The 25,953-nt window shown below is 54.1% G+C and overlaps 3 protein-coding genes across 9 annotated transcripts in view; 1 reads left to right on the forward strand and 2 right to left on the reverse strand.

The window, feature by feature from the left end:
- Positions 1–1,103: 1,103 nt before the first annotated feature.
- On the reverse strand, positions 1,104–8,841 carry LRRC8E (leucine rich repeat containing 8 VRAC subunit E). 3 transcript variants are annotated; one of them, XM_066352522.1, is made up of 3 exons: positions 8,778–8,841; positions 5,529–5,667; positions 1,104–3,573 (listed from the first exon to the last, which is right to left on the reverse strand). In XM_066352522.1, exons 2-3 carry the CDS (start codon positions 5,664–5,666, stop codon positions 1,330–1,332), a joined length of 2,382 nt encoding a protein of 793 aa, XP_066208619.1. In that variant the 5' UTR covers position 5,667; positions 8,778–8,841; the 3' UTR covers positions 1,104–1,329. The 3 variants fall into 3 exon arrangements, with proteins under 3 accessions (XP_066208619.1, XP_066208610.1, XP_066208630.1); XM_066352513.1 differs by lacking the exon at positions 8,778–8,841 and adding an exon at positions 5,836–6,059 and having other exon boundaries at positions 5,529–5,671; XM_066352533.1 differs by lacking the exon at positions 8,778–8,841 and adding an exon at positions 5,911–5,923 and having other exon boundaries at positions 5,529–5,671.
- Positions 8,842–16,831: 7,990 nt separating this feature from the next.
- PRR36 (proline rich 36) lies at positions 16,832–21,847 on the forward strand. 2 transcript variants are annotated; one of them, XM_066352567.1, is made up of 6 exons: positions 17,579–17,745; positions 18,205–18,482; positions 18,598–18,697; positions 18,944–19,053; positions 19,141–20,859; positions 21,018–21,847. In XM_066352567.1, exons 2-6 carry the CDS (start codon positions 18,212–18,214, stop codon positions 21,527–21,529), a joined length of 2,712 nt encoding a protein of 903 aa, XP_066208664.1. In that variant the 5' UTR covers positions 17,579–17,745; positions 18,205–18,211; the 3' UTR covers positions 21,530–21,847. The 2 variants fall into 2 exon arrangements, with proteins under 2 accessions (XP_066208675.1, XP_066208664.1); XM_066352578.1 differs by having other exon boundaries at positions 16,832–18,482; positions 21,021–21,847.
- A 2,421-nt stretch (positions 21,848–24,268) lies between these two features.
- Positions 24,269–25,953, reverse strand: part of EVI5L (ecotropic viral integration site 5 like) — a 34,429-nt gene continuing 32,744 nt past the window's right edge. For all 4 annotated transcript variants that reach the window (XM_066352601.1, XM_066352592.1, XM_066352616.1 and 1 more), the window contains 2 exons: positions 25,858–25,953; positions 24,269–25,714 (listed from right to left, as the gene is read on the reverse strand). In XM_066352601.1, the coding sequence (XP_066208698.1) occupies positions 25,436–25,714; positions 25,858–25,953 (375 nt within the window). In that variant the 3' untranslated portion in view covers positions 24,269–25,435. The remainder of the gene's footprint in view (positions 25,715–25,857) is intronic.

Here is a 25,953-nt window from a genome sequence, read left to right on the forward strand (position 1 = left end):
CTTAAGGGGAAGCCAGTTTGTGCAGAGAGAAGGAGAGATAGGGAACAGAGGTGAATAAGGCTGGTGGGGCCTTTGATTCTAGGAAAACTTGGATGAGTCAGTGGCTTTGGAAGCCCTGAATGGAAAGGGAAATGTTTTCCTGCTGTGTGTATTTACTTGCTTTCCAGGTAGGAGCTAGGATTAAAGGTAATGACCCATCAGTTCTTGGCTCCATTGTTTCTTTACCATCTGCCCTAATTCAATGAGAACCTGCATGTGAATGGCCACAATGGTGGCCCCTGGCCATACACCAACCTACAAGTCTAGGACCATATGCATCAGAATTATCTGAAATGCTTATATACAGGCAAGTTCCTGGCCTCCAGCCAAAGCTCCTTAGCCCGGCTTTCAGGGTTGGGGCCAGGGATGTTTTTTGGGAATGTCGATTTTGATGCATAGCCAGATTATAGAACCTTGTTTCTGAATTCACATGTCCATAGCAATCAATTTATATATAAGGGATTATTGTCAAGTGGGGGGCAGTGTGTGCTGGTCTCTTGTGTCTGTGTCCCCTTCTTGGGACAGAATTCCAGACGTGAGATGTTTTGTTGGGGGAGAGAGAGGATTGAAATCCTATTGGGATCTGTCCCTACCCCTTTTTTAAATTTTTTGTTTTATTTTTTACAGGGACGGAGAGAGAGTCAGAGAGAGGGATAGATAGGGACAGACAGACAGGAACAGAGAGAGATGAGAAGCATCAATCATCAGTTTTTCGTTGCAACACCTTAGTTGTTCATTGATTGCTTTCTCATATGTGCCTTGACTGTGGGGCTACAGCAGACTGAGTAACCCCTTGCTTGAGCCAGCAACCTTGGGTCCAAGCCGGTGAGCTTTTTGCTCAAGCCAGATGAGCCCACGCTCAAGCTGGAGATGTCGGGGTCTCGAACCTGGGTCCTCCGCATCCCAGTCCGACGCTCTATCCACTGCGCCACCGCCTGGTCAGGCCCTACCCCTTTTAGTGGCACTGATTGAGCTAGAATGTTCAGCAGGAGGGCAGCAGTTCTGGCCCAGGGCTGGAGGCAGGCCAGCTAGCCAAAGACAAAGGTGTGGTTTTGGTCTGAGAATTCTATGACTGAGTTAATCCCTCCACACCATTCCACCCTAAATCCACAGCCTCCCATCTCCCCAGATAAACCAGTCCCAGGATCTTGCCTGGGCCCCACAGGCTGACATATCTGCTCCTCTTCTCCTGGGCTGGTCCCACTTGGCCACCTCCCTTGAAGACAATGGTAGAGATTTGGGGACAGAATCATCTGGAAAGCCTCGACCTCAACCTGCCCCTTCCTGGCTTCACTCTTCCTCCATTTTCTCCCGAACCTCTGCTGGCAGGCTTTCATAAAGGGTGTCCTCCACCAGAAGCCCCACTTTCTTGAGCCCTCTACAGTTGCTTAGTTCCTCTGGCAGTGCTTCCAACCTGTTGCCCTTGAGCTCCAGGCGGCTGAGGGCCCTGAGGGCCCCCACCTGGGGTGACAGCTGACTCAGGTGGTTGTAGCCCAGGAGCAATGTCCGAAGCTTACGGCAGAAGAAGAGCTCATCGGGCAGGGCCTCCAGGGTATTGTAGGAGACGGCCAGGTGCTGCAGGTTCTGGAGGAGACCCAGCTCAGGTGGCAGGGAGTGCAGCCCATTGTGAGTGACGTCCAGCAGGCGGAGGCAAGAGCACATGCCCAGCTGGGTGGGCAGGACCTTCAGATTGTTGTGGCTGAGGTAGAGCTGCTCGAGGACCCGCAGCTTACGCACGTGCTCAGGGACGTAGGCAATCTGGTTGTGCCATAGCCTGAGCGTGACCAGCTTGCGGCAATGCTGGAAACTGAGGATCTCCTCGATGGACCGCAGGTGGTTGTCCTTGAGGTCAAGTTCCTGCAGTGCGCCCAGGCTAAAGATCGCATGGGGGATGCGCTCCAGCCCGCAGGCCACCAGCTCCAGCTCCCGCAGCGCTGCCAGTTTCTTGAGGCTGTTAAGGGCCAGCAGGCGGGCCCCATCGTTGTTCAGGCTAAGCCGCTGCAGGTGACTGGCCACATCAGTCACACTGGCTGGAACCTTGCCAGCATTACTCCGAAGAGACAGCACTTTGAGCTGCTTCAGCTCCCGGAGGCTCTCAAGGGTGGCCATCTGAGCCAGCTCTGGGGGAAAGAGCCCCTCGAGGTGCAGCTCCTCCAGCCCACGCAGCCCAAACACCCAGAGAGGCACCTCGCGGAGCTCCTCACACTTGATGCAGATGACCTTTAGGCGGTCCCGCAGGAAGACTTGCAAGGAGAAGGGCAGCCTGGCAGGCGAATGGAGCAGGCTGAGTTCCTGCAGGTGCACCAGCTGTGACAGACCTTGGGGGAAGGTAACATCACAGATGGCCTCCAGCCTGAGTGCCTCCACCTCCCGGAGCTCAAAGACTGTGTCAGGCAGCCCTGGGAGCATGCAGAGCGCCAGCTCCAGCCGGCCCTGGGCATTGCGCTGCAGCTTCTGCCGAAGTTTCTCAGGTGTCCACTCGTGGTTGAGGCTGAGCTGCTTCAGGCGGCTCTCGCTGACCTCAGAGAGGAAGACAGCAAAGCGCTTGGAGTAGAGCGGGTCGTATTGGTCAATGAGGTGCAGCATGAAAGCAAAATCATTCTTGACATCAGGGATGTCACCCATGCCAGTCTCCTCCCGCACATAACGGAAGGAGTACTCCTTGAGGGGCCGGTGGAAGAGCCAATAGAGTGTATAGAGGCAGGTGATCCCGTAGACACACACGAATGAGATGTAGCAGAAAGCCAGCTTGGAGAAGAGGTGAGCCTTTGTGTGGTTGCAGCAGAAGCTGGCATAGCCTGTGAACCTTGAAGTCTCCACTGTGCAGGCCACCACAAAGCTTATCTTCTCCACATAGACAAGGTTGTAGACCAGGATGGCAAAGAACATGCAGACTTTGAGCACCGTCTGCCTGATGTACATGACATATAAAATGTCCCCCTCTTCCACATGCATGCGGAACTTCTTGACCTTCTCAAATAGGGCTTTAGCCTGCTCACCCTCCTTCTTGTCCAACAGGGTGACAGCCGGTGGTTCAGTCACCACCTTCTCAGGCTCTGTCATCACCTTCTCTTTCTCACCCTCCCCCACCTTTCCTGGCCCTACCTCAGCTGCCAGAGTCGTCGCTGCCCGTCCAGCTGTATGGCCCTTACGGTTATCCCCTGAGACCTCAGACAGAGCCCGGGTGGTCCATGGTGAGTCGAAACACTTGCCCAGGATGGAGGTGAAGTGTTCAATCTTGGAGCTGGTGCCAGGGAACTTGAACCAGAAGCTGGTGCAGACCATGAAGATGAGCGTGTGGATGACAACCAGGTAGGGGAAGTACTTGGGGTACCAGTGGAGGGCCTGCTCATAGCAGAGCTGGTTGATGAAGTTGTACTGCTGCAGGTCCAGGTTGTTTCTGAGGCCGCTCACTTCCTGGAGACCCTCCACCTGCTCAAGGACCCCCTGCAGCAGGAGCTGCTGACACGGGGCCTCAGATGAATTCTCCTGGGGTGTGTGACTGGGCAGACAGATGATCTTGTCCTGTGTCACCTGTAGGTAGGGAAGAGAGTGAAAGAGGATGAGGGAACTGGGAAATAGGGAGAGAATTAGGCTGAAGTGAGAAGCCTTGATCCCCAACTGTCCCCAGCCAGGTGCAGCTTTGGAAAAGTCACTGAACCTGAGCATTGGTCTTTGTCTGAAAAAAGAGTTAGGTTGAATTGTGTTCCCACAAAAGGTGCTGAAGTCCTAATCTCCAGTATCTGTGAATGTGGCAGTGTTTGGAAATAGTTTTTCCAGACCAGATGGAGTCAAGTTAAGATGAGGTCATTAGGGTGAGCTCTAAACCAATATGACTGTATCCTTTTAAAGATTTTATTTATTCATTTTTACAGAGAAAAGAGAGAGGGGTGGGGAGCAGGAAGCATCAATTCCTAGTTGCTTCATAGTTACTGTAGTTGCTTCTCCTATGTGCCTTAACCAGGAAATACCAGGGTTTTGAACTGGCGACCTCAGCATTCTAAGTCAGTACCTTTTGGGGGTTTTTTTAACATTATTTTTTTTTATTATTGATTTGAGCGATAGAGGAAGGGGGAGAGAGAGACGGGAACATCAATCTGTTCCTGTATGTGCCCTGATTGGGGATTGAACCAGCAGCTTTTATGCTTCCAGATGATGCTATAACCAACTGAGCTATATGGCCAGGGCTCCAAGTCAACACTTTTGACTGTATCCTTTAAAAAAGGGAAAAATCTGCCTGACCAGGCAGTGGCACAGTGGATAGAGCGTCAGACTGGGATGCAGAAGGACCCAGGTTCGAGACCCCGAGGTCACCAACTTGAGCGCAGGTTCATCTGGTTTGAGCAAAAACTCACCAGCTTGGACCCAAGGTCGCTGGCCTGAGCAAGGAGTTACTCAGTCTGCTGAAAGCCCGCAGTCAAGGCATATATGAGAAAGCAATCAATGAACAACTAAGGTGTCGCAACGAAAAACTGATGATTGATGCTTCTCATCTCTCTCCGTTCCTGTCTGTCTGTCCCTGTCTATCCCTCTCTCTGACTCTCTCTCTCTGTCTCTGTCTCTGTAAAAAAAAAGGGGGGGGGGATCTGCCTGATGTGGTGGTGCAGTCGATAGAGCATTGACCTGGGATGCTGAGGTCCTAGGTTCAAAACCCAGTCAGGAAAAAAACAACAACAAAAAAACCCCCGGTCAGCAGCTTGAGCTGGGGCTCATTCAGCCTGAGAGCTGGCTCATGATCTTGAGCCTGGGGTCACATTGATGTGATCCTGTGGTCGCTGGCTTGAACAAGGGGTCAGTGGTTCAGCTGGAGCCCCCCTGGTCAAGGCACATATGAGAAGCAATCAATGAATAACTAAAGTGCCACAACCATGAGTTGATGCTTCTCATCTGTCTCCCTTCCTATCCTGTCTCTCTCCCTCTCTCTCTCAAAAAGTGAAAGGGGAGAGGGGAATCTGGACACAGACACACACATAGAGGGAAGTTGCTATGAAGAGATAGGGAAGATTGTCATCTATAAACCAAGGAATGCTTGAGACCACCAGAATCTAGGAGAGAGGCATGGGACATATTTTCCCTGACAGCCCTGGGAAGGAACCAACCCTATCGACACTTTGATTTCAGACTTTTAGTCTCCAGAACTGTAAGACATAAATTTTTGTTTAATTTACCCAGTTTGTGATACTTTGTTATGACAGCCCTAGCAAACTAATAAGGTAATTGCAGTTCTTTCTAGGTTCTAGGGGGAGAAGTGTTATAAAAGTATGGACTTTCATAACTATGCTCAGTGCTGCTGCCAGTGATGGAGGGAATGGAAAGGCAGCAGAATTAGTCTGCTGGTGTTAGGGCCTCTGATCTGCTCCTTGCCTCAGAAGAAGACTTCCGGAATTCCCCAGGCCCAGCTCCTCCAGACCACGCCCTCCAAAGCACCGCCCTCTATAGACTTCACCTCTCCTACCCTTCATTCAGGCCCGCCCTGCCCTCCCCCTTACCTGGAGGGTGCAGCCGAAGACCCCAATCATGAGCATAGCCACTGTGAGGTATTCAGCCAGCACATCCCACCAGGGTTTGAGCAACTTGAAGGCAGGCTGCTGCTCTGAGAAATGCTTGAACTCGGCCACCGGAATCATCCTTCCTATGAGAGAGGAGGAAACATGGATGCAGAGACCTCAGCAAAGGTGCCTCGGGGTGAGGACCCTGAGGAACCAGACACGAGCCTCTGCTCCAGAGGCCCTGCCCTGCTCAAACCTGGCAGAACTGAGGAGCTGTGTGTCCCCTTCCCACTCCCCCAGACCTCACCTTCTTCCTGGAACCAAGCAACTACCGTCTTCACCACTTCTGGTCCTTGGCACCTCTGCCCCAATCTGAACCTACCTGCGCTCTCAGAGTTCAGGAGGCGCTTGTCCAAAGGGCTGCTGTCCTCCAGCTAGCCCGTGTGTCCTTTCAGAACCAGGGTATCTTAACACTGAGCCAGAAAAAACTCCCTCTGCTGCTCTCTTGATTCCAGATACTGCGTGCCAGGGTGTCTGGCCCTGCTCTCCACTACTGGACCAAAGGATAGCCCAAAGCTCAGGACTTCCGGGGCGTGGGCCCTACCACCCCCTTGAGGGGAGCTTGGGGCACCACCTCCAAACTCCAACCGGAAAAGCCGGCTGGAGCTTGGTTCTAGTTACAGGCCCCAGTGACAGGGAGTGGCAGAACTGAAGGCTGGTCAGCCCTGGGGCTGTGTGTGGCTAGGACACCTGGGTTTCTAGAGGGGCTAATGCTCAGAATCTGAGGCAGAAAACAGACACCTGGGCTTTAAAAGGAAGGCACAGGTGAGGGGGCATGCTAGGACAGGTGAGGCTATGGCAGAGGATCAGAAAATAAAGAACTTGGGGAGAAAGCTAGCATGACACCTCCAACTGAGACAGGCTTGGGCTGCCAGGCTCCTGGGCGGCTAGCATACTGCCTGTCCCTGGGTTCCGTTTTAGACTAAGGTATCATTATTCCAGATACAGATGGTCACACAAAGGCCAAATGCTGGGACTCTTCTCTCCCCAAAGCTGGAGGTAGAAGGAGAGGAAGGCAGCTAAGGCCCTTACTGTCTCTGAGGGGGCCAGGGGGCTCCTAGGCCAGCCACTCTTCCCAGTATCCACGTTCCCCAATAGACAGCCCTCATTTTTTCCCAAAGGATTCCAGGGGCCTGCTGTCCTCATCCTGATAGCCTCACTAGGTACAGGCTGGGCAAAAGAGGAGGCATCCTCCCTTTTTGTCCCCTCATCCCTTGAAAGCCTGGGGATGAGAACTTCATGGGAGTGAGCAGGAACGGAGGGTGCAGATCCCACCCACTAAATCCCATCAGAGGCTCTCTGAATGGGGATGGGTATATGCCTGTTCACTCCCAGATTTCTGGGTCCCCTGAGTCAGACTCTGATTCACCCAACACCAGGTACAGGCGAATAGGTACCCAGAGAACAAAAGATCCCTCATACTCAGTTTTATTCTGTCCTAAACAAAAAGCCATGTAAAAATGCTCCAGTGTATATTAGTCTCAGCCACCAGGGGATCTTGTAGAAACACATCCAGGGCATCTTAACAGCCTCTTGTGGCTGAAAGTACATTGCAGCCACCAAAAGGGTCACCTGGGGGCATTCTGAAGTGTATACATTGGTGTATATGGGCATAAGTGCACACACACTGAGCTGAGAGGGAGACCCAGGATCAGGGAGATACCACATCCCTTTTCCAGTTGCAGCTACCCACTGTTCCCCTGCCCTGGCTACCTGTCCCTGCAGGGGACATTGCTCAGGTACTTAACAGCTACTCTGGAGGCTACAGCAGAAGTGCCACAGGCAGTCAGGGACTAACTTCCTACCTGAGTCTGCCACAATTCAGGATCCATCTCCCAAAGGTGCAGGCTCACTTCTGGGGTCCACAATCGAAGGCAAGAAGGCACAGACCCCCAAGATCCCCAGCATATGGCCCAGTGTTCCCATGGAACAAGGTGTATGCACAATACCATCAGAGGCAGACATGAGAGGTTATCATTATGTCTCCATGACTCAAACTTGGTTGTCAGAACCTGCCATTAAACTTCCACAGACACAATGCTGGCCCTTCTTTGTCTGAGCAGGGCTAGTGGGAGTGTCCAAAGAAAAGTACTTCAGGGTAGGGGAGGACCCTCAAAAACAACGGGGACCACACACGTAACTACAGCCATCAGGTGCTTTCAAAGCCTTGGTGAGTATGGGTGATGGAACCCTTTTCCCAGACTTAAAGGGAGAGAAAGAACTTGCTTAAGTTTTTTAAGCTACAAATGGTATTTGAGGCACAATCTCCAAGTCCCATCTGTCTGACTGCATCCACTCTGTTCCATTTTGAGAGAAAACCTCTCACAAAGGCCAGCATCTTTACCAAAAGAACCTCAGTAGGGGAGTGTGTGGGTGAGATGGGGGGATGGCTGCTCTGCATGCCAGGCTGGAGAGGGAATCTCAGCATAGGACCAGGTACATGTCCTCTACCCAGCCTTAGCTCCACCCATCCTCACCTGATCTTTGCTTCTCTTCTCTCAGGCCCTCCCAAGCCCCCAGATTGCCTCCAAAACCATGGCGGTGGTGGGTACTCCTGCTCTAGCCCCTGTCCTCACCCACAATCCATGCTAAGGAGTCAAGGAAGACAAAGACACAGCCTCAGTTGTCAGCCCTGACCAGGCCTTGGAAGGCACAGGGTCCAACCTTTGACATTTACTTACACACAGGAGAAACTGAGGCCTGGGTTGGGGAGTGTGGCCCTTACCAGCAGATCTTGAACAGGGGCCTCCTGCCTGGGAATTCCCACCTAGTACTTTTCCAAGCTGCCGTGGCAGGACTTGAGGGTCTGGGGAATCTTAAGGTTCAGGAGTTCCCAAGGGAGGAGCCTGGTGAAGACCCTAGGTGGTTCTGGAGCCTTGAGGGGCTCACAGAGATAAGTTGTGCTGTTGTCTCAGCAGCCAAGGAGAGGGGAACAAGACGAAGACCCTCTGGGTTGCTCCTAGCATGTTGATCTTCACTCTGTCCAAGGCCAGGCCTGCCAGGCTTCCTGCCTTTTGCCCTTGGCCTGACCAGGGCCTACCCTCCTTCTGCCCCCACCCCTTCCCCGGCTCAGGTGTGCTGGTGGCGAAGGGCTCAGGCCACAGTGTCAGCGGTATTTCGGGCAGTCTTCCCCAGGGCTCGACCTCCCAACCGGCAACCTAGTTCTCAGCCGCAGGGAGAGCCACCTACTCACCGCTCAGGGAAGAACTGGGCCCAATTCCTGGGTTCCTGCTCTCACAAAGTTAGTTTCCCGGCCAGGCTGGGTGAATCAGGGCGGGCGGGACAGTAACCAGGAGCCGCCCGGCCCCGCCCATCTGACGTCTCAGCTCTGCCTCCCTCCAAGCGCTCTCAAGTGGCCCCTGACTCCTGGTGCCCGGGATCATGGAGAAGGGAGACCATAATCCTGCTCTACCCGAGGTGGTCCAGGGGCTGGCCGTAGGAGCAAGGGTTTGAACTCTGGGCTCAGTGCCACCGGGCGGGCCCTGGCCAGGTGAATACTGCAGAGGGTCAGAGGCATTACACACCTGTGGGGGTGCTCTCCTCGGAGCCAAGCTGTATAGACAGGGTCAGACAATGGAAAGGGCCTCCTCTTAGGCTACTCCAAGGTGCAGCCCCCTGCCTTTGTGGCCCAACCAAAGAACTGGTAACCAAGGTCCAGGGGAGAGGAAGGGAGTTTTCCCCTTCCTCTTCTGACCACTGAGTCAGGAAAGTGAAGCAGAGTGAGGGTGTTTGCCTGTCTCACCCTGCCCACCCTTGAGGTTGAGACCAGGAGCAAGCTGCTCCCAGGTCCTTGGATAATCCGTGGATGGGTGCAGGGGTAGGAGAGCTCTGGGAGCTGGAGCTAGAGTCCAGTCCGGGAGGTGGCTTCTAGAAAGGATGACTCTGTGTCCCCATGCCCACCCTTTCTTCCCACCCAGGGAGGCCTGGGCTGGGTCTTAGACTAGCCAATTGCCCAGTTTAGCCTGGTGGTATAGGCAGCTGAACCTTGATCTGCTTTGTCTACAAAACAAGGTAGAGGATCTATATAGATCAGAATGGGAGAGTGAGACCCCTCCTCCACTGGGACAAAAAACCCCAGAGTTTACTAGGTTAGAGGTGGCCTCCTGAGACCCTGATCTTGGAGATTGGGACTCCCTAAAGCTTGGGTTCCTCTGTGAAACCCTGCAATGGGATGCATCCACCTCTGTTAAGTCCTGGGTTCCCTCTGTGGAGCCATCTGAGACAGTACTTTCTCCCTTTCCTTCAGTGACCTCTTCCTGCTTCCAGAGAAGCTCCTTGATATCCATGCCCCAGCATTTGTTTCCAGCTTTGTTCTGGAATGAACATCCAGCTTAGCACACTTCTGCAAGAGTCTGAAGGTCACATGGCTAGAAGCCCCATTAGCCCCAGCCAGGGGTTTCTTCTGCTCCCTTTGTGTCCTCAGCACTTGAAATGGTGCCAGGCACACAGTGGTGGACACTGAGTTAATGATGGATGGGTAGATAATTGAGCTGTTATTTTAATTCAGGTTCTTCTATACTGCTCACAAAAATTAAGGGCTATTTCAAAATGAATATGAAGCTATAAAATATCCCCTAATTTTTGTGAGTAGTATAGTTGCAGACCATAAGACAAAGAATTGGATGCAAATAGTTTGTTTGAGAGGTGTTCCCAGTAAGTATTAATGGTGGGACAGTGGGTAAGTGAAACTGGGAAGGGAGCAAAGCCATTAAGCCTTAATAAGGTTACATCAATGAGGATAAATGAGCAGGTTGCCACTGAGGGCAGCTGGGGCTCCCTTCTTCTGGTGAAGTCCGGGAGATGGTGGAAGACACCTCCCAGTTAGGAGTTGAAGTGCTGATGTACCAGGTCCTGCTTGTCTTGGCTGAAGGCTGCTCTGGAGAAGAGGAATGGAAGGGCATTAACTCCCTGGTAGTTTTGACTTTCCCTCCATGTGGGAGCTGTGGGTGCTCAAGTGATATGGAGGGGCTCTCAGGCACCTGCAGCAAAATGCTGAGTGGAATGACTGGGCCATAGAACACACATCCCCACAATGCTTTCCAGTTGTTCTCCAGAAAGGCTGTTCACATTATGTTGCCACTGGGAACGGGTGAGTTTTCCCACATCAATAATAACCAGCTTTAAAAAAATTGTAGTAAAATATCTATAACAGAACTTATCATCCTAACCATTTTTAAGTGTCCAGTTCAGTGGTTTTAAGTACATTCACAGTGTTCTGCAACCCTCCTCACCATCCATTTCTAGAACTTTTTCATCATCCCAAACGGAAATGCTGTCCCCATTAAACACTAATTCTCTATCCCTTTCCCAGGCTCTGGCACCCACCACCTACTTTCTGACTTTGTGGATTTGACGCCTTAGGGAACCTCATATAAGTGGAATCACACAGTGTTTGTCCTTTTGTGACTGGTTTATTTCAATCAGCATAATATCTTCAAGTTTTATCCATATCATAGCCTGTGTCAGAATTTCCTTCCTTACCTGACTTGTGGTGGCGCAGTGGATGGAGCGATGACCTGGAACACTGAGGTTGCCGGTTCAGGTCCCTGGGCTTGCCTGGTCAAGGCAATTATGGGAGTTGATGCTTCCTGTTCCTCCCCCTTATCTTTCCCTCTCCTCCAAAAAGAATAAATAAAATCTTATTGGCCCTGGCCGGTTGGCTCAGCGGTAGAGCGTCGGCCTGGCGTGCGGGGGAACCCGGGTTCGATTCCCAGCCAGGGCACATAGGAGAAGCGCCCATCTGCTTCTCCACCCCCCCTCCTCCTTCCTCTCTGTCTCTCTCTTCCCCTCCCACAGCCAAGGCTCCATTGGAGCAAAGATGGCCCGGGTGCTGGGGATGGCTCCTTGGCCTCTGCCCCAGGCGCTAGAGTGGCTCTGGTCGCGGCAGAGCGACGCCCGGAGGGGCAGAGCATCGCCCCCTGGTGGGCAGAGGCTTCGCCCCTGGTGGGCATGCCGGGTGGATCCCGGTCGGGCGCATGCGGGAGTCTGTCTGACTGTCTCTCCCCATTTCCAGCTTCAGGGAAAACAAAAACAAAAACAAAAAAAACAAAAAAATAAAATCTTATTAAAAAAAAAAAAGGAGCCTGACCAGGCGGTGGTGCAGTGGATAGAGCATTGGATTGGGATGCAGAGGACCCAGGTTCGAGGCAACGAGGTCGCCAGCTTGAGCGTGAGCTCATCTGGTTTGAGCAAAAAAAAAAAAAAAAAAGGCCACTAGCTTGAACCCAAGGTCGCTGGCTCCAGCAAGGGGTTACTTGGTCTGCTGAAGGCCCGTGGTCAAGGCACATATGAAAAAGCAATCAATGAACAACTAAGGTGTTGCAGCGCGCAATGAAAAACTAATGATTGATGCTTCTCATCTCTCTCTGTTACTGTCTGTCTGTCCCTGTCTATCCCTCTCTCTGACTCACTCTCTGTCTCTGTAAAAAATAAATTTTTTTTTTAAAAAAAGGAAATTCTTTTTTATTTTTTTTGAGACAATTCTTTTTTTTTTTTTTTTAACAGAGATCGAATCAGAGAGAGGAACAGATAGGGACAGACAGACAGGAAGGAGGAGAAATGAGAAGCATCAATTCTTCACTGCAGCACCTTGGCTGTTCATTGATTGCTTTCTCATATGTGCCTTGACTGGGGGGCGGGGCTCCAGTTGAGCCAGTGACCCCTTGCTCAAACCAGATAAGCCCACGCTCAAGCTGGAGACCTCAGGGTCTCAAACCTGGGTCCTCTGCATCCCAGTCTGACACTCTATCCACTGTGCCACCGCCTGGTCAGGCAATTTCTTTTCTTTTTAAGGCTGAATAATTGAATAATTTTCCATTGTATGGGTGGATCACATTTTGTTTATTTATTTTTTATTTATTCATTTTTAGAGAGGAGAGGGAGAGACAGAGAGAGAGAGAGAGAGAGAGAGAGAGGAGAGATAGAGAGAGAGAAGGGGGGAGGAGCTGGAAGCATCAACTCCCATATGTCCACATTTTGTTTATTCATTCATCCATCGATGGACACTTGGGTTGCTTCCATCTTTTGGCCAGTGTGGATAATGCTGCTGTGGATACAGTGTGTAAATATCTCTTGAAGTCCCTGCTTTCAATTTTGGGTGGAATTGCTGGATCATGTGGTAATTGTTTATTTATTTATTTTTTTGAGAGAGAGAGAGAGAGAAAGGGAGAGAGATGAGAAGCATCAATCCTCATAATTGTGTCACTCTAGTTGTTCATTGTTTGCTTATACATGCCTTGACCAGGGAGCTCATTCTCAAGCAAGAGACCTTTGGGCTCAAGCCAGTAAGCATAGGATCATGTCTATGATCCCATGTTCAAGCTGGCAACCATGTTCTCAAGCTGGTGAGCCTGCTCAAGCCTGATGAGTCTGTGCTCAAGCCAGTGAACTCAGGGTTTCCAACCTGGGACCTCAGTATTTTAGGTCGGTGCTCTATCCACAGCGCCACCACTGGCCAAAGCACTCTGCTTAATATTTTGAGGACTCTCCATACTGTCTTTTTTTTTTTTTTTTTTTTTTTTTTACAGAGACAGAGAGAGTCAGAGAGAGGGATAGATAGGGACAGACAGGAACAGAGAGAGATGAGAAGCATCAATCATCAGCCTTTCATTGCGACACCCTAGTTGTTCATTGATTGCCTTCTCTATGTGCCTTGACCATGGGCCTTCAGCAGACCGAGTGACCCCTTGCTCGAGCCAGTGACCTTGGGTCCAAGCTGGTGAGCTTTTGCTCAAACTAGATGAGCCTGCACTCAAACTGGCGACCTCGGGGTCTCGAACCTGGGTCTTTCCGCATCCCAGTCCGACGCTCTATCCACTGCACCACTGCCTGGTCAGGCTCCATACTGTCTTTCATAACAGCTGCACCATTTTACTTTCCCACCAACGGTACACAAGTTTTGCCATTTCTCCACATTTTCACCAACACTTGTATTTAATACCCTATCTTCTAAGGTTTTGTGAACCTGAGGTAGTTAGCTATTGCTGCATAACAAATTACCCCCAAACCTAGTAGCTTAAAACAAGCATGCATTGTCTCACAGTTTCTGAGGGTCAAGAATCTGAGAGTGGCTACAATGGGTGATCCAACAGTCTTCTTCCCCTATCTTCTCCCAGCAGTCATGGTTTTGCTTTCTGTCACAATAGATTAGCTTGCATTTTCCAGAATGTTCTATAAATGGAATCATACAGTGAAGGCTGTATGTGTGTGGGTTTCTTTTGTTTATTGGAAGGTTTTTCTTTTTTATTTTTTTTTTTACAGAGACAGAGAGTGAGTCAGAGAGAGGGATAGACAGGGACAGACAGGAATGGAGAGAGATGAGAAGCATCAATCATTAGTTTTTCATTGCACGTTTCAACACCTTAGTTGTTCATTGATTGCTTTCTCATATGTGCCTTGACCACGGGCCTTCAGCAGACCGAGTAACCCCTTGCTGGAGCCAGCGACCCTGGGTTCAAGCTGGTGGGCTTTTCTTCAAACCAGATGAGCCCGCACTCAAGCTGGCGACCTCGGGGTCTCGAACCCGGGTCTTCTGCATCTCAGTCCGACACTCTATCCACTGCGCCACCGCCTGGTCAGGCAGTTTTTCTTTTTAAAAATGAGATTTTATTTATTGATTTGAGAGAGGGAGACAATGGGGGATGAATGGGAAGCATCAACTCGTCGTAGTTGCTTCTTGTATGTGCCTTAACCCGGGCAAGCCTTGGGTTTCAAACCAGTGACCTCAGCATTCCAGTCGACATTTTATTCACTGCTCCACCACAGGTCAGGCAATTTTTTGTAAACTGATGAGATGTCATCTCTTTAAAGATTTTATTTATTTATTTTAGAGAGAGAGGGAGAAAGTAAGGAAGAGAAGCTTCAGCTCGTAGTTGCTTCACTTTAGTTGTTCATTGATTTTCAGCACAGTGTTCCTGAGATTTGTTCCTGTTTGAATGTCTTAGTAGTTTGCTTTTCATTGCTGAGGAGTATTCCATTATAGGGATTGCACGGTATGTTTGGTTTGTGTAATCCATACCCTTGTGGATGGGCCAGATTTGAGAAATGTTCTTATTTGTAGGAGGGGTTGAGTCCAGATCTCAGTGAAATGCAGGTGGGCCCTGGCCAAGTAGCTCGGTAGATCAGCACATCATTCCAATGCACCCAGTTTATGGGGTTGATCCTCAGGGTACATTTGAGAATCAACCAATGAGTGTGTAAAGTAAAACAACAAGTTGATGTTTTTTCTTTCTCTTTTCCTCCTTCTCTCTGTCTAAAAATCAATAAGTAAAAATTAAAAAAGAAAGAAAGCAATGCAGGATGGGTTTAGTTTAGCTTTGCAGGGACCTTTGTGCCATAGAAGAGAGCAGGGCAGGTCTCTGGGCAGACAGATGTGACTGAGGAGAGTACTGCTGGTGAATGGGTGAGCAGGCAGGCAGGGGAACCAGGTTGCTGTCATGCCAGAAGGGACTCACACAGGGGATTCTTAGTCAACCTGGGGATAAGTTGAGGCCTAGACTAATCTGATCCAGAGAGCAGTGCCTTGGGGGGCTGTGAGGAGCACTTCTCTCAGGCTGAAGGAATAGTTCATTGAAAGAATGGGTTCTGAAGATTGCCTTGCACTGGCCAAAGCAGGGTATTCAGTTCTGACCTTGGCCTCTCTCTCTCTTTCTTCCATTCCCTGAACCTCAACTGCAAACACAACTCCTGAAGTGAGAAAATGGAAACCCCTGCTACCAGCCACATCTGAGTGTTTGGGACAGTCTCAGCCTATTATTAACCAGTGTTGTGACTGGAACAGCCCTGGAGGTTTTATTGTGATTGCAAGATGCTTTGCAGGACCTGGAAACTATATAGCACACCGGGGACCATACAGTGAGGTTATGGGTGAGGGAGCGGAGGGTAAGAGGGGCAGAGAGAGAGAGAGAATAAGAGAGAGAAAGTGAAAGTGGCCTGGGGTTCTTTAATTGGGGTAGAGGCCTAAGATTTCAACAACTCACTCTTTTTTTTTTTTTTCTTTTTAATTGATTTTAAAGAGACAGGAAGGGAGAGAGACAGAACATCAATCTGTTTCTGTATGTACCCTGATTGGGGATTGAACCGACAACGTCTATATTTTGGGACTATACTCTAAGCAACCAAGCTATCCTACCAGGGCAAGGCCTCACTCTACATTAATAATTTTAAAGCATGGAAAGAAAAAGAAATGGCCCAAACGGTTAACCAATGTCTCTACAACAAAGGAGCCTCCACCAGGGAGGCAGCCTGGCCCTTACTCTGCATGCACTTGTGTGGCTGGCAATGTGTTTATTGGAGATGGCCACCCTCGAGGTGGGTACCTCTGCAATCTAAGTTTATACAGGCTCTTGTGTTACAAAAAATAAAAAACCCGACTTTCTTCAATGTGGAATTCAACTGATCTGAGTTTTAAAAACAAACAAAAAACCAACCAAACAAAAAACCCGACTTTCATGGCTTGCATACACCTAGTTAAGTTCATCCTCACTTCCCCCCATGATAGTTTCGCATAGGTGCCAAGTGGTCCTATGCTTGGAAGCCTCCTGAACTCCAGGCAAGGATGAGCTTCTCCTGTTGCTTGTGTGTGCATGTGATGGGGAAAGGCAGGGGGCAGAGGGAGCTGGTTCCTTGGGATGGGGTAGCTGGCTAAGTGTTTGGAAAGACAGGCATGGGGCAGAAAGCACAGTATATACAGTATATACATGGGGGAACATAGAAGTGTGGGAAGGCACCTGGCCTCAGTAGGACAGCACAGGACATCTGAGGATGGCCATCTTCCTCCCATGCTCTCCATGCCACAGTCCCCTATCAAGTTCATCCACTGAGATCCCTGTACTAGTCAGTGAAGTCATCAGAATGACACGTCCGGCCCTGGCCGGTTGGCTCAGTGGTAGAGTGTCGGCCTGGCATGCAGGAGTCCCAGGTTCACTTCCCGGCCAGGGCACACAGGAGAGGCGCCCATCTGCTTCTCCACCCCTCCCCCCCTCCTTCCTCTCTGTCTCTCTCTTCCCCTCCCGCAGCCGAGGCTCCATTGGAGCAAAGTTGGCCCGGGCGCTGAGGATGGCTCTATGGCCTCTGCCTCAGGCGCTAGAATGCCTCTGGTTGCAACAGAGCATCGCCCCCTGGTGGGCATGCCGGGTGGATCCCGGTCAGGCGCATGCGGGAGTCTGTCTGACTGCCTCCCCGTTTCCAACTTCAGAAAAATACAAAAAAAAAAAAAGAAAAAAAAAGAATGACACATTCCACTCTCACCGGCTGGACTGGGAAACCTTGGACAGGAGCTTCTTGGTTCCTTCATGCACCAGTTTTAACACCTCCGAAAACCTTGGCCTCTCAAAGCCTGGCTCTGCCAGGAAGCCTTTACAGACCTCACCTTGCCCCTTCATGTGGAGGAGGGAGGTATCTAGCTTTGCAGAAGGCTGGGTCACCTCTCACCATACTCAGTTTCTCTCTCCCTCTTGATCTTCTTCCTCTCTTCCTCCAAATTCGGGGTTTGCCCCTAAATTCCCAGGGCTACATTCACCCACTAATCCTTTTCACCACCAGGTAGGGTTTTCTGGGGTCTGGGAAAGCCTTTGGTCTAAGAGGGGCGGATGCCTCTTCCAGGGCCTCTTTGGTCGCTAAGGCCAGGACAGAAAGCAGGGAGAACGATTGGTCGATGGGGCAGGAGGGGCGATGGACCCGCCCCCTGGTTGCCAGGGCCTTGTGTGTGTGTGTGTGTGGGGGGGGGGGGCAGATTGGTAACCTCAAGGGATTCCCCCCCACCACCCCAGTCCCTTCGGGTTAGGTCACAAGTACTCAGGCGCAGCCGCGGAGTAGCCGCCCCTCCCTCCAGCGCACACCTCTCGACTACCCCCGGAGCGCTCCCGTCGCCTCCCTAGTCTGGATCCAGCGCCTGCGCCTCCAGTCTTCCCAGCCCGCCCGTGGAGGGGCGGGCCTGGCTCCTTGCGCCACCGCCCGCAGCCCCCTCCCCTCGCCTGCTGGCTGCGTGCGGCAGCCACAGAGCTGCCACACAGCCCCACCCCAGGCGACCCTGTGTGGAGCGGTGGAAGACTCGAGCGGTGGTGAGCCCGGTGCTAGCAGGTGGACTGGGCGGCGTGGATTCGGGAAGGCTGGGCCAGGGAGGAAGCGCTCCGGACGCGGTCTTTGTCTCCCTGAGCGGGTGAGCGTTTAGCCAGGGCCGCTTCTTCTCCCGGCAGGTGCTGGCTTCCCTCGAGGCTGGCGAGGGGACACCTAGGGGTCCGCTCCCGTCCCCGTTCCCCATCTGGTGCCTGTAACAGTCCCGTTTCAGAAGCTCGCGGTTTGACTCCCTGGGGGGAGGAGGACGGGGGGAGGAAAGGGCGTGGATTTCGGGTCTTGGAAGGGAGCAGAGATAGGACAAGGGGGGTGGGCTGGGGCAGGCAGGGCCTGGAAGAGGTGTTGAGGGCGGGACTTGGGGATAACTTGAGCAGCTGGGCTGGTGAGTAGGTGGTTGGATGGAAGGGAGTAGATCGAAGCCGAGGTTTGAGCGCTCATGAGTAGCGACGCTGGGGAAGGGGCGGCGAGGTGCCAGAACTCAGGTCCCTGCAGGCTGCATAACAGTCCAAGACCAGGGACGCTGACCGGTCTGTCTCCTCATCAGGTACGGGATGGACAAGAGGAACAAACCCAGGGCAGGGGCCGCTGCGCGGATGACGGCTTCTCGCCCTCCGGGACTTCGGAAACCCCCCAGGACACCAACGTCTCCTCGACCCCCTCCCCCAGGAATTCCCACGGCCCTCCGAGTTCTGGGAGCAGCAGGAGGTGCGGGGCGAGGACCCGTGAGTGAGCGAGAAGGGGGCATCCAGGCAGCTGCTCTCCCGGAAGCTATTCCTCAGGTGGGACCTACGCGGAGCCCCAGGACAGGCCCCGGGAGGACAGGTATCCCAGCCTCTTTCCCCGACTCCGACCCCATCCGCCTGTCCCCCTTACCTTCTGAGGCACCAGACCCCCGTGCTTTCCCGGGCACCGCTTTGACTTAGCCTTCTCTCTCCAGCCTCCAGGGCACCAACAAGCGGGAGAGGGGAGCTGACCCCTGCCAAGACCCCTGGACCAGGCTCTATCTCCAGCCCTGGACGTGCCAGCGGGACCACCAGGTAACACACCCACCCCTGTCCCCAAGGCAAGGGTTGGTGTCACGCTCTGGAATCATTTTACACATGAATTGGGGGGTGGGTACACTTGCAGATCACTAGGTGCAAATTGGGTGAAAGACAGCCGAGAGCCTATATGCCCTATTAAATGAGATGAGAAAATGTGGACATGTGAACTTTGGAGGTCAAACAAGGAACAGGGCGGATTGGGGGGCTCTGCCCTGAGCACGTCCTTCCCTCCCCGCCCAGGCTAGGTCCTCTTGGGAAGAAAGGGCTCCAGCCCCCAGCTGAGGAACCTATGGACAGAGGAAAAATTCCAGAACCCCCTAGGAGTGCCCTGGGTGCGGGAGCACGGAGAGGTACGTGACCTGGAGAGGAGCGGGGATCTTGGGCAGTGAGGGGGACCAACCTGGAAGTGACCCTTTGGCCTTCTGCTTTGTTCCTAGATTCTTCTGGGCCTACCCCAGGCGCCCCTTCCTCCGCCATCTCCCGTCGGTCTCGGGGTGCAGGCGCTGAGGTGGGACTCCCCCGGACAGCTCCAAATGCCCGGTCCCGACCCCTGACCGAAACCCTAAGGAAATCAGTGAGCAGTGCCCCGGAGCGCAGCACCACAGAGACGAGCTCTGCTGCCAGGAGTCGACCTAGCTCCTGCGGGGGCCTCCAGAGGCCAGTCTCCCGCCCCCTGGGCTCCAGCACCACCCCTTTGTCCTCCCCAGCCCGTTCCCAGACCTTGCTGGGTGGAACACCTCGAGCTCTGGGGCAGCCGTCGCAGGCCAAGTCGAAAGGGCTGCAGGCTCTGCGCCCTTCGCAGGCCGCAACCCCAAGGAAGAGCGCAGCCATCCTGCAGAGCCTTTCTCCTCTGGCCGTATCGTCTCCACCCTGTCAGACCGCACAACTGCCACCGCCTAACCAGATCACAGCCACTCTGCGGGACCTGCCCCTTACCTCTCCATCGACCACGCCTTCTTCCCAGGCCACCTGTCCTTGGGCCACGCCCTTTGCTCTAGTCCCATCTCCCTCTGCTCCAGTCGCTCCGTGGACCCTCCCCTCTCCGCCAGCCACAAGCCCTTTGCAAGCTCCACTCACACACCTGGGTACATCCTTTGGGGAGGCACCCTCCTCTCCTACGGCCACTTTTCTGGTTCCACTTTCTTCTTCAGGTTCATCCCCTCTTCAGGGTACGTCCCCCACCCAGGTTTCTTTGCCTTTACCCCCTCTTCCGACTCCTTTGTCGGCTCCTCTGCCACCAGCCACGCCCCCTCTACAAGTCCCTCTTTCTCAGGCAAGGTCTCTGCGAAACTTACCCTCTCCCATAGCCAAAGACTCACTGCAGGACTTTTCTGCTCTGACCACGCCCCCTACACTGGCCAGTCCTCTGTCTCCGCACCCTCTCCAGGCGGAGCCCAATACACTGGCCATACCTCCCACGCAGGACCCTTGTCTAGCCACATCCCCCTCGCAGGCTCCTCCTCCCATGGCCACGCCTCCACCGCAGACCCCACCCCTGGCCTCGCCCGGTCTTCAGGCCACACCCTCCCTGGCCCTGCCCTCTTTACAGCCCCATTTTGGGGCCGCACCAGCTCTGCAAGCCCCTCCTACTCCCCTGGCCACGCCCCCTCCACAAAGTCCATTTTCTCTGGCCACACTTTCTCTTCAGGCCACTCCCTCTTCTCCAACCCTGCCCCCTCCACAGGTCTCACTTTCTCTGGTCTCACCACCTCTGCAGGCCACTTCCTCTCTGACCATGTCTCCTTTGCAGTCCATGCCTTCTTTCCTGGCTATGGCTCCTGTGCAAACCCAACCTCTGGCCTTGCCCCCTCTGCAATCCTCCACCACTCCCCCTGCCTCACCCTCTCTTCAGGCCCCATGCAGTCCCCCAACCCCGGGTCCCGATGTCCCGCTCCCGGGTCCACGGCTGAGCCTGGCGCTGGCCTCGGCCCCGCCGCCACCGCCGTCGCGCAGCCCGTCCAGTACGCTCAGCGGTCCGGACCTGGCGGGCCATAGCAGCAGCGCCACAAGCACACCGGAGGAGCTTCGCGGCTACGATAGCGGGCCCGAGGGCGGCGCCGCAGCCTCCCCGGCCCCCGACGCGGAGCTTGCCGCTTGCCACCCGGCCGCCTGGAGCCGAGGTCCCGCTCCGCCGCTGTCCGTCCGCGGCACCCCTGGTAAGCAGCCCTCTGGAACCCATGGAGCTGTGGGAGGGGCGAGACAACGAGAACTCAGGTGGGCGGGGTAGAAGGTGGGGCAGTTGGGTTTAGGGCGGAGCTAAGGGAGGCGCGGGGCTTCCGGCTCCCTCTGCCTAGCTTGGTGTTTCTCGTTACAGTAGTGCCCCTTCCTTGGCCTCCCTCTGCTGGGTCGGGCTCTGCTGATGGCCTGTGCACAATCTACGAGGCTGAAAGGCCCGAATCGGCGACCTCTGCCGAAGGAGCTCTGAATTCCGGGTCCGGGCCCAGCGCGGGTAGTGGGAAAGCGGCGGCCGGAACCGGGACGGGGGCGGCCTCGCTCGGCGTGAAGCCTGAGCGTCTGGGCGAGTTGCCGCTGGGGGCTCTGCAAGCAAGCGTCGTGCAGCACCTGCTGAGCCGGACTCTGCTGTTAGCGGCGGCCGAAGGAGCCGCTGGCGACAGCGGCAGTGGCCGGGGTAGCTCTGGGAGTGGCGGTGGCGCGGGGGGCGCCCGGACTGCTCTCAGTGATGCTGAACTGGGTCGCTGGGCCGAACTGTTGTCTCCCCTGGACGAGTCCCGCGCCAGCATCACCTCGGTCACCAGCTTCTCCCCGGACGACGTGGCTTCCCCGCAGGGTGACTGGACTGTGGTGGAGGTGGAGACCTTCCACTGAGCCAGACCCTAGCTCCTCCTGTCACACTTCACCCCTGCTTTAGCACCCGCCCCTCCTCCAGTTATGCCTTTGTCTTAGATCCCTTTTTCTGGAGTCCAGATCTCCGTGGATTGGTCTCAGCTCCCTAGAGCCTTAGAATTTTGGTCCAGTTTCGCGATCCACCCTTTGGCCAAGGCCCTCCCCTCAAGCTTCGTCCCTTTGGTCTTCTAGGACACGCTCACCTCGACTCCCATACGGTCCCTGAGCCTAGGCCCCATCCCTTGTCTAGTGTATTGTCTACCGCGCACAGCCCGAGTTTGCAATAAAGCCGGGGCACTGCAGCCTGTGAGCCTTTCCTGTTGTGGGAGCCAGCCTTGCGGTGGAACCTGGGGGTACCGAGCGTGGTCACTTAGTGCTACACTCCCTCCCACGTGTATGAATGTATGTTTCTTCCTGTGAAAACTTTGGGTGCAGGAGGAACCCAGGTGCGGTTGCGCCACCAAGTGGATGAGCTAGTGCATGGCCAGCAAGAACAAAGGACTCAAGCTCTCCCCACAGTAGGCCAGGGGAGTCAGCACTCCTGGGGAGAGGAAGACACGGGAGGAACTCGCTGGGAGTCCAAGGGCTACTCCTCCCAGTGTGCACCCTTTTACCTTGCATGTCCGGATGTGCTGGACAGAGAGAGGGGTGGCCTGAAACCTCTGGCCTCTCTGTTCCCTCTTGGACCTCCACACTGAGGGGTTGCTGCTCTCTGCTTACTGAAGTGGCTGAGGCACAGGGAAGGCCTGCGCTGTGCAGGGGCTTCCTTTAAAGGACTTAGTATAGGGAGTAGGGCCCTCCTGGGACAGGATGGGAGGACACTGTAGGGAAGGAGCAGCCTCTCCCAAGGCTGGGTGGGGGACCAGGGTGTCTTCATTGTCCCATCCTTTCTAGGTGTCTTCACCATGCCCCTTTATGGCTCCCGATCTATGGGCCTCACCTTTCCTCCCAACTTAGGGTATTCTCCCCAAACTCCTCCAGCCAGGCATCTTTGCCTGTGCCCCAGTCAGGGGTCTTCACCAGTGTCAACCAATGTCTCCCTGATCATAATTCCTTGCCCTTTCTCCCAGAGCCCGGTCACCCTGACTCTGGGCTCTTCAAGCCCCAGCCAAGCCCTTCTTCCCAAGTGCTTCTTCAAGAAACACCCCTAGGCCTAGGTCTTTCCTCCCTAAGGAAAGGCCCTTCACCTCAAGAATGATGCCTGGCAGGGACCACAACCATCAGGGCAGGTAAAAGGACAGAGTGGGACTTTGTTTTGGGCCCTCAGTCCTGTTTCTGCCCCTAGACCCAATCCTCATAGTCCACTCTGTAGATAGGTTTGTCAGATACATATCACCCAGTCCTGCCTGTCCCCACCCTGGACATGGCAGCCTCCCAACCTAGGGTCTGAGGAAAAATAAGCCTGGGAGACATTGTATGTGGGACCACACAGCACGCTCCCTCACTCACACTTGAGTTCAGTGGCAAACCAGAGGTACCCTTTCTAGCTGAGTCCTGGGAAGGACCCTGGGTCCTTCTTCCCAGAATGTGAGACAAACCCCAAAGTGGGGGCTGGCTCTTGACCTACTGGGCAGCAGGGCCTCAAGGCCAGCCCCAAGAGGGAGCAGGGTAGAATCTCAGACAGCTCTCCTTGGGGTCCAACTCCATCCTAGGGAGCCACTGGGATGGAATTACCTTGTGGAAGCAAGAGAGAGAGAGTCAGGGTCTCTGTTAATTCTGTATGATGTGACTCACATGGACTCACAGGAGCTGTTGTGTGATGGGACAACATGTGGAACTGACTTTCCTGGTGTATAACCGGCATCCTGCCCTGCTGCTCAGCAGGCTCCCTTCCTTGAGGGAAGCCCCCATTCTCTCCCCACTGCCTGGCTCAATTTGACCTTTGCCCTGGCCTCAACAGAACCCCAACACTGTGGTACATCTAAGGGTGCTCCCCTTACCTGAGCCCTCCATGGCTCCCCAGTGCCCTTGGTTCAAAGTACAAACCCTGCTCCTGACTGGAGAAACCCATTCCTGGTCTGGCCCCTCCTGTTTATTCTTATTATGTGCTTCCTGGGGTCCCTGCCATGTCTTGGCCTACATGCTGGTGTCAGGTCTCCAGGAAACCTTCCCTGATCTCCTTGCTTATTCATCTACTGGGCACTTGTCACATCAGGATAAAGGCTCAGTCCCTACCCCCATACTGGTGTCTGTCACCTCCACTATCCTGGAGATCTCTTAGAACCAGGCACAGGGCAGAGCATCCAGAGGGCTTCAGAAAGTGTGTGTTCAATGAACACAACCAGATTCTGAGACCCCAAATTGCTACACATCTCCCAGGAAAGGCCCAAGCTGAATTGCCAAGGAGAGAAATTACAGCTTATCCTTGCCATCTCCAGAGCCACACTTCTGAAAATGCCAGACTATCAGGGTCCATCTGTGAGCCTGACATCCAAAGTCCTCTATGACCTGTTCCCTTCATACTAACCACCTCTCTCAAGCCTCACACATTTGCTCACACTGAACCAGCAAACGTTCTTTACTTCATCATGCTGCACGCCAACCTGGGCACCTCTTAGGCCCCCTGCTGGCCTTCTATGACCTCTACCTCTCTGGAAGGCTCCCAAGGACAAGGACAGCCTGCTCCTTTCCCTACAGCTTTTCTGGACAAGGAGCTGGGGCCCTGAGGCTACTTGTAGTCCCTGCACTCCCAGGCCTGCCCCACTCAGTGTCCCTTGTCCATGATTGTGTAAATACACTTTATTTTCTATCCCCCCCTGGGTGACATGTGGAGTGAACAGGCAGTGTGCAAAACGGTGGTGGGCAGTAAGGGAGAGCCCTGTGATGCCCACCTGGGTCCCAGGCTTTGTAACACTGAGAAGTGCGCAACTGGGAAGGGGGCGCTGAAGCATGATCCCCACTCTAGGAGGTGCCAAAGAGACTGCTTTGTGAGGCTGCTAAAGGCTCTAGGAACCCAGAGAGCATCAGCCCTGAGGGCTCTGGGGGGGGGGTGAGGTCTGGGGGGGGCATTGTTGGACTTTGGCACCATTCTTGGCTCTGACTTTTTGCAGACCATGGGACCACCATGAGGAGGGAGGCATGGGGACAAAACTTCTCTGGGCAGCCTCCTACCCTGGGGCCTGGCCCTGGCAGGAGGGTGGGGCTAGGGAGCCAGGGAAGGGGAGGTTGGAGACCCCCTGGAGAGGAGGCTAGCCTGGGTGAGGGAGGCCTTCCATCACTGACCAAGATGGGGTGATGGGGGTGTCTCACACTGGAAGATTGGGTACAGGGGTTTCATGACTTCTTCATAGCTGCTCTGGCCCCCTGAGAAGCAGGGACAGACACTGCCCTGGCCTGGTTCCTGCTGGCCATACACAACACATGTGGCCCTGCACACAGTAGGGGGACTTTGGTTTCTGTTTCAGGGGCCAAGAGGCCTGCATCAGGCAGGAAAGCCCAGCTTGGCCATCTGTCCCTGGCAGCCAAGGATCCCTAGGGGCATCCTGGAGTGTTAAGTCCAGCCCAGAGTGGCCCCTTCTTCCTCAGGCTTCTTCCAGCTCCTGGGCCCTTCCCAGCAGGGCCACCCTTCTCCCAGAAGGAGACCTGGTGGGAGGAGTGAGCTTTCTGCTATCCAGTCCTAGGACCGCTGTGTCCTCTTGTGCCCTTGCTGTTAAAAGGAGCGGATCCTCCAGGTAACTGGGCTCAGAGGGATATGGATCAAGATGGTTAAGCAGTGCTGGAGAGGGTGGGTTTGACAGGTACCCTGAAGATCCTCAGGCACTGGGCTCTACCCTCTGCACCCTGCCCCGACCCTTGGGGTGGGCGTGAAGTTTGTTAAGTGTAGCCCTGGAGATCCCAGGAGGCGCCTGCTAACTCCCACCCACCGGCTCTGGGCTTAAGCATAGGGCCTCAGTTGTCCAGGCCCTGACTATAGGGTGTGGCCAGCTCGTCAGCATCGCTGTCTGAGCTGCCCTCGCTGTCCTTGTCCGGCTGCTTCAGATGACGGAAGAAGCGTGCGTTGTGGGGGGACAGCGGGTAGAGTGCGTCCTGCAGTGCTGCACCCACTCCAACGCCCAGCAGCTCCTCGTCTGATGACGGAAGTGAGTCTTCATCCAGGTGCCGCACCAGACCTAGCCCATCGAAGGCCAACGGGTCCTTGAAGGGCGGCGGGCCCTTCAGCAGCCGCACCTGGGGCAGGACCAGAATGCCGGAATGTTGGAGTGTGGCCCCACGTGCTGCTGGACACCCTCTTCTCCTGCACCCCAGGCACTGACTCAAGGTTGCCCACCAGCTCACGACACACAGGGCTCTCAGGCCCCTCTTGCGCTTACCTCAGCCTTCAGCTCCTCGATTTGGTCCTTGAGCTCACGGATGTACTGCGAAGAGTCGGAGTGGTTCAGCTGGCCCTGGATGCGGCCCTCCTCCCT

The sequence above is a fragment of the Saccopteryx leptura genome, chromosome 1 (genome assembly GCF_036850995.1).
Source record: "Saccopteryx leptura isolate mSacLep1 chromosome 1, mSacLep1_pri_phased_curated, whole genome shotgun sequence".
NCBI lineage: Eukaryota > Metazoa > Chordata > Mammalia > Chiroptera > Emballonuridae > Saccopteryx > Saccopteryx leptura.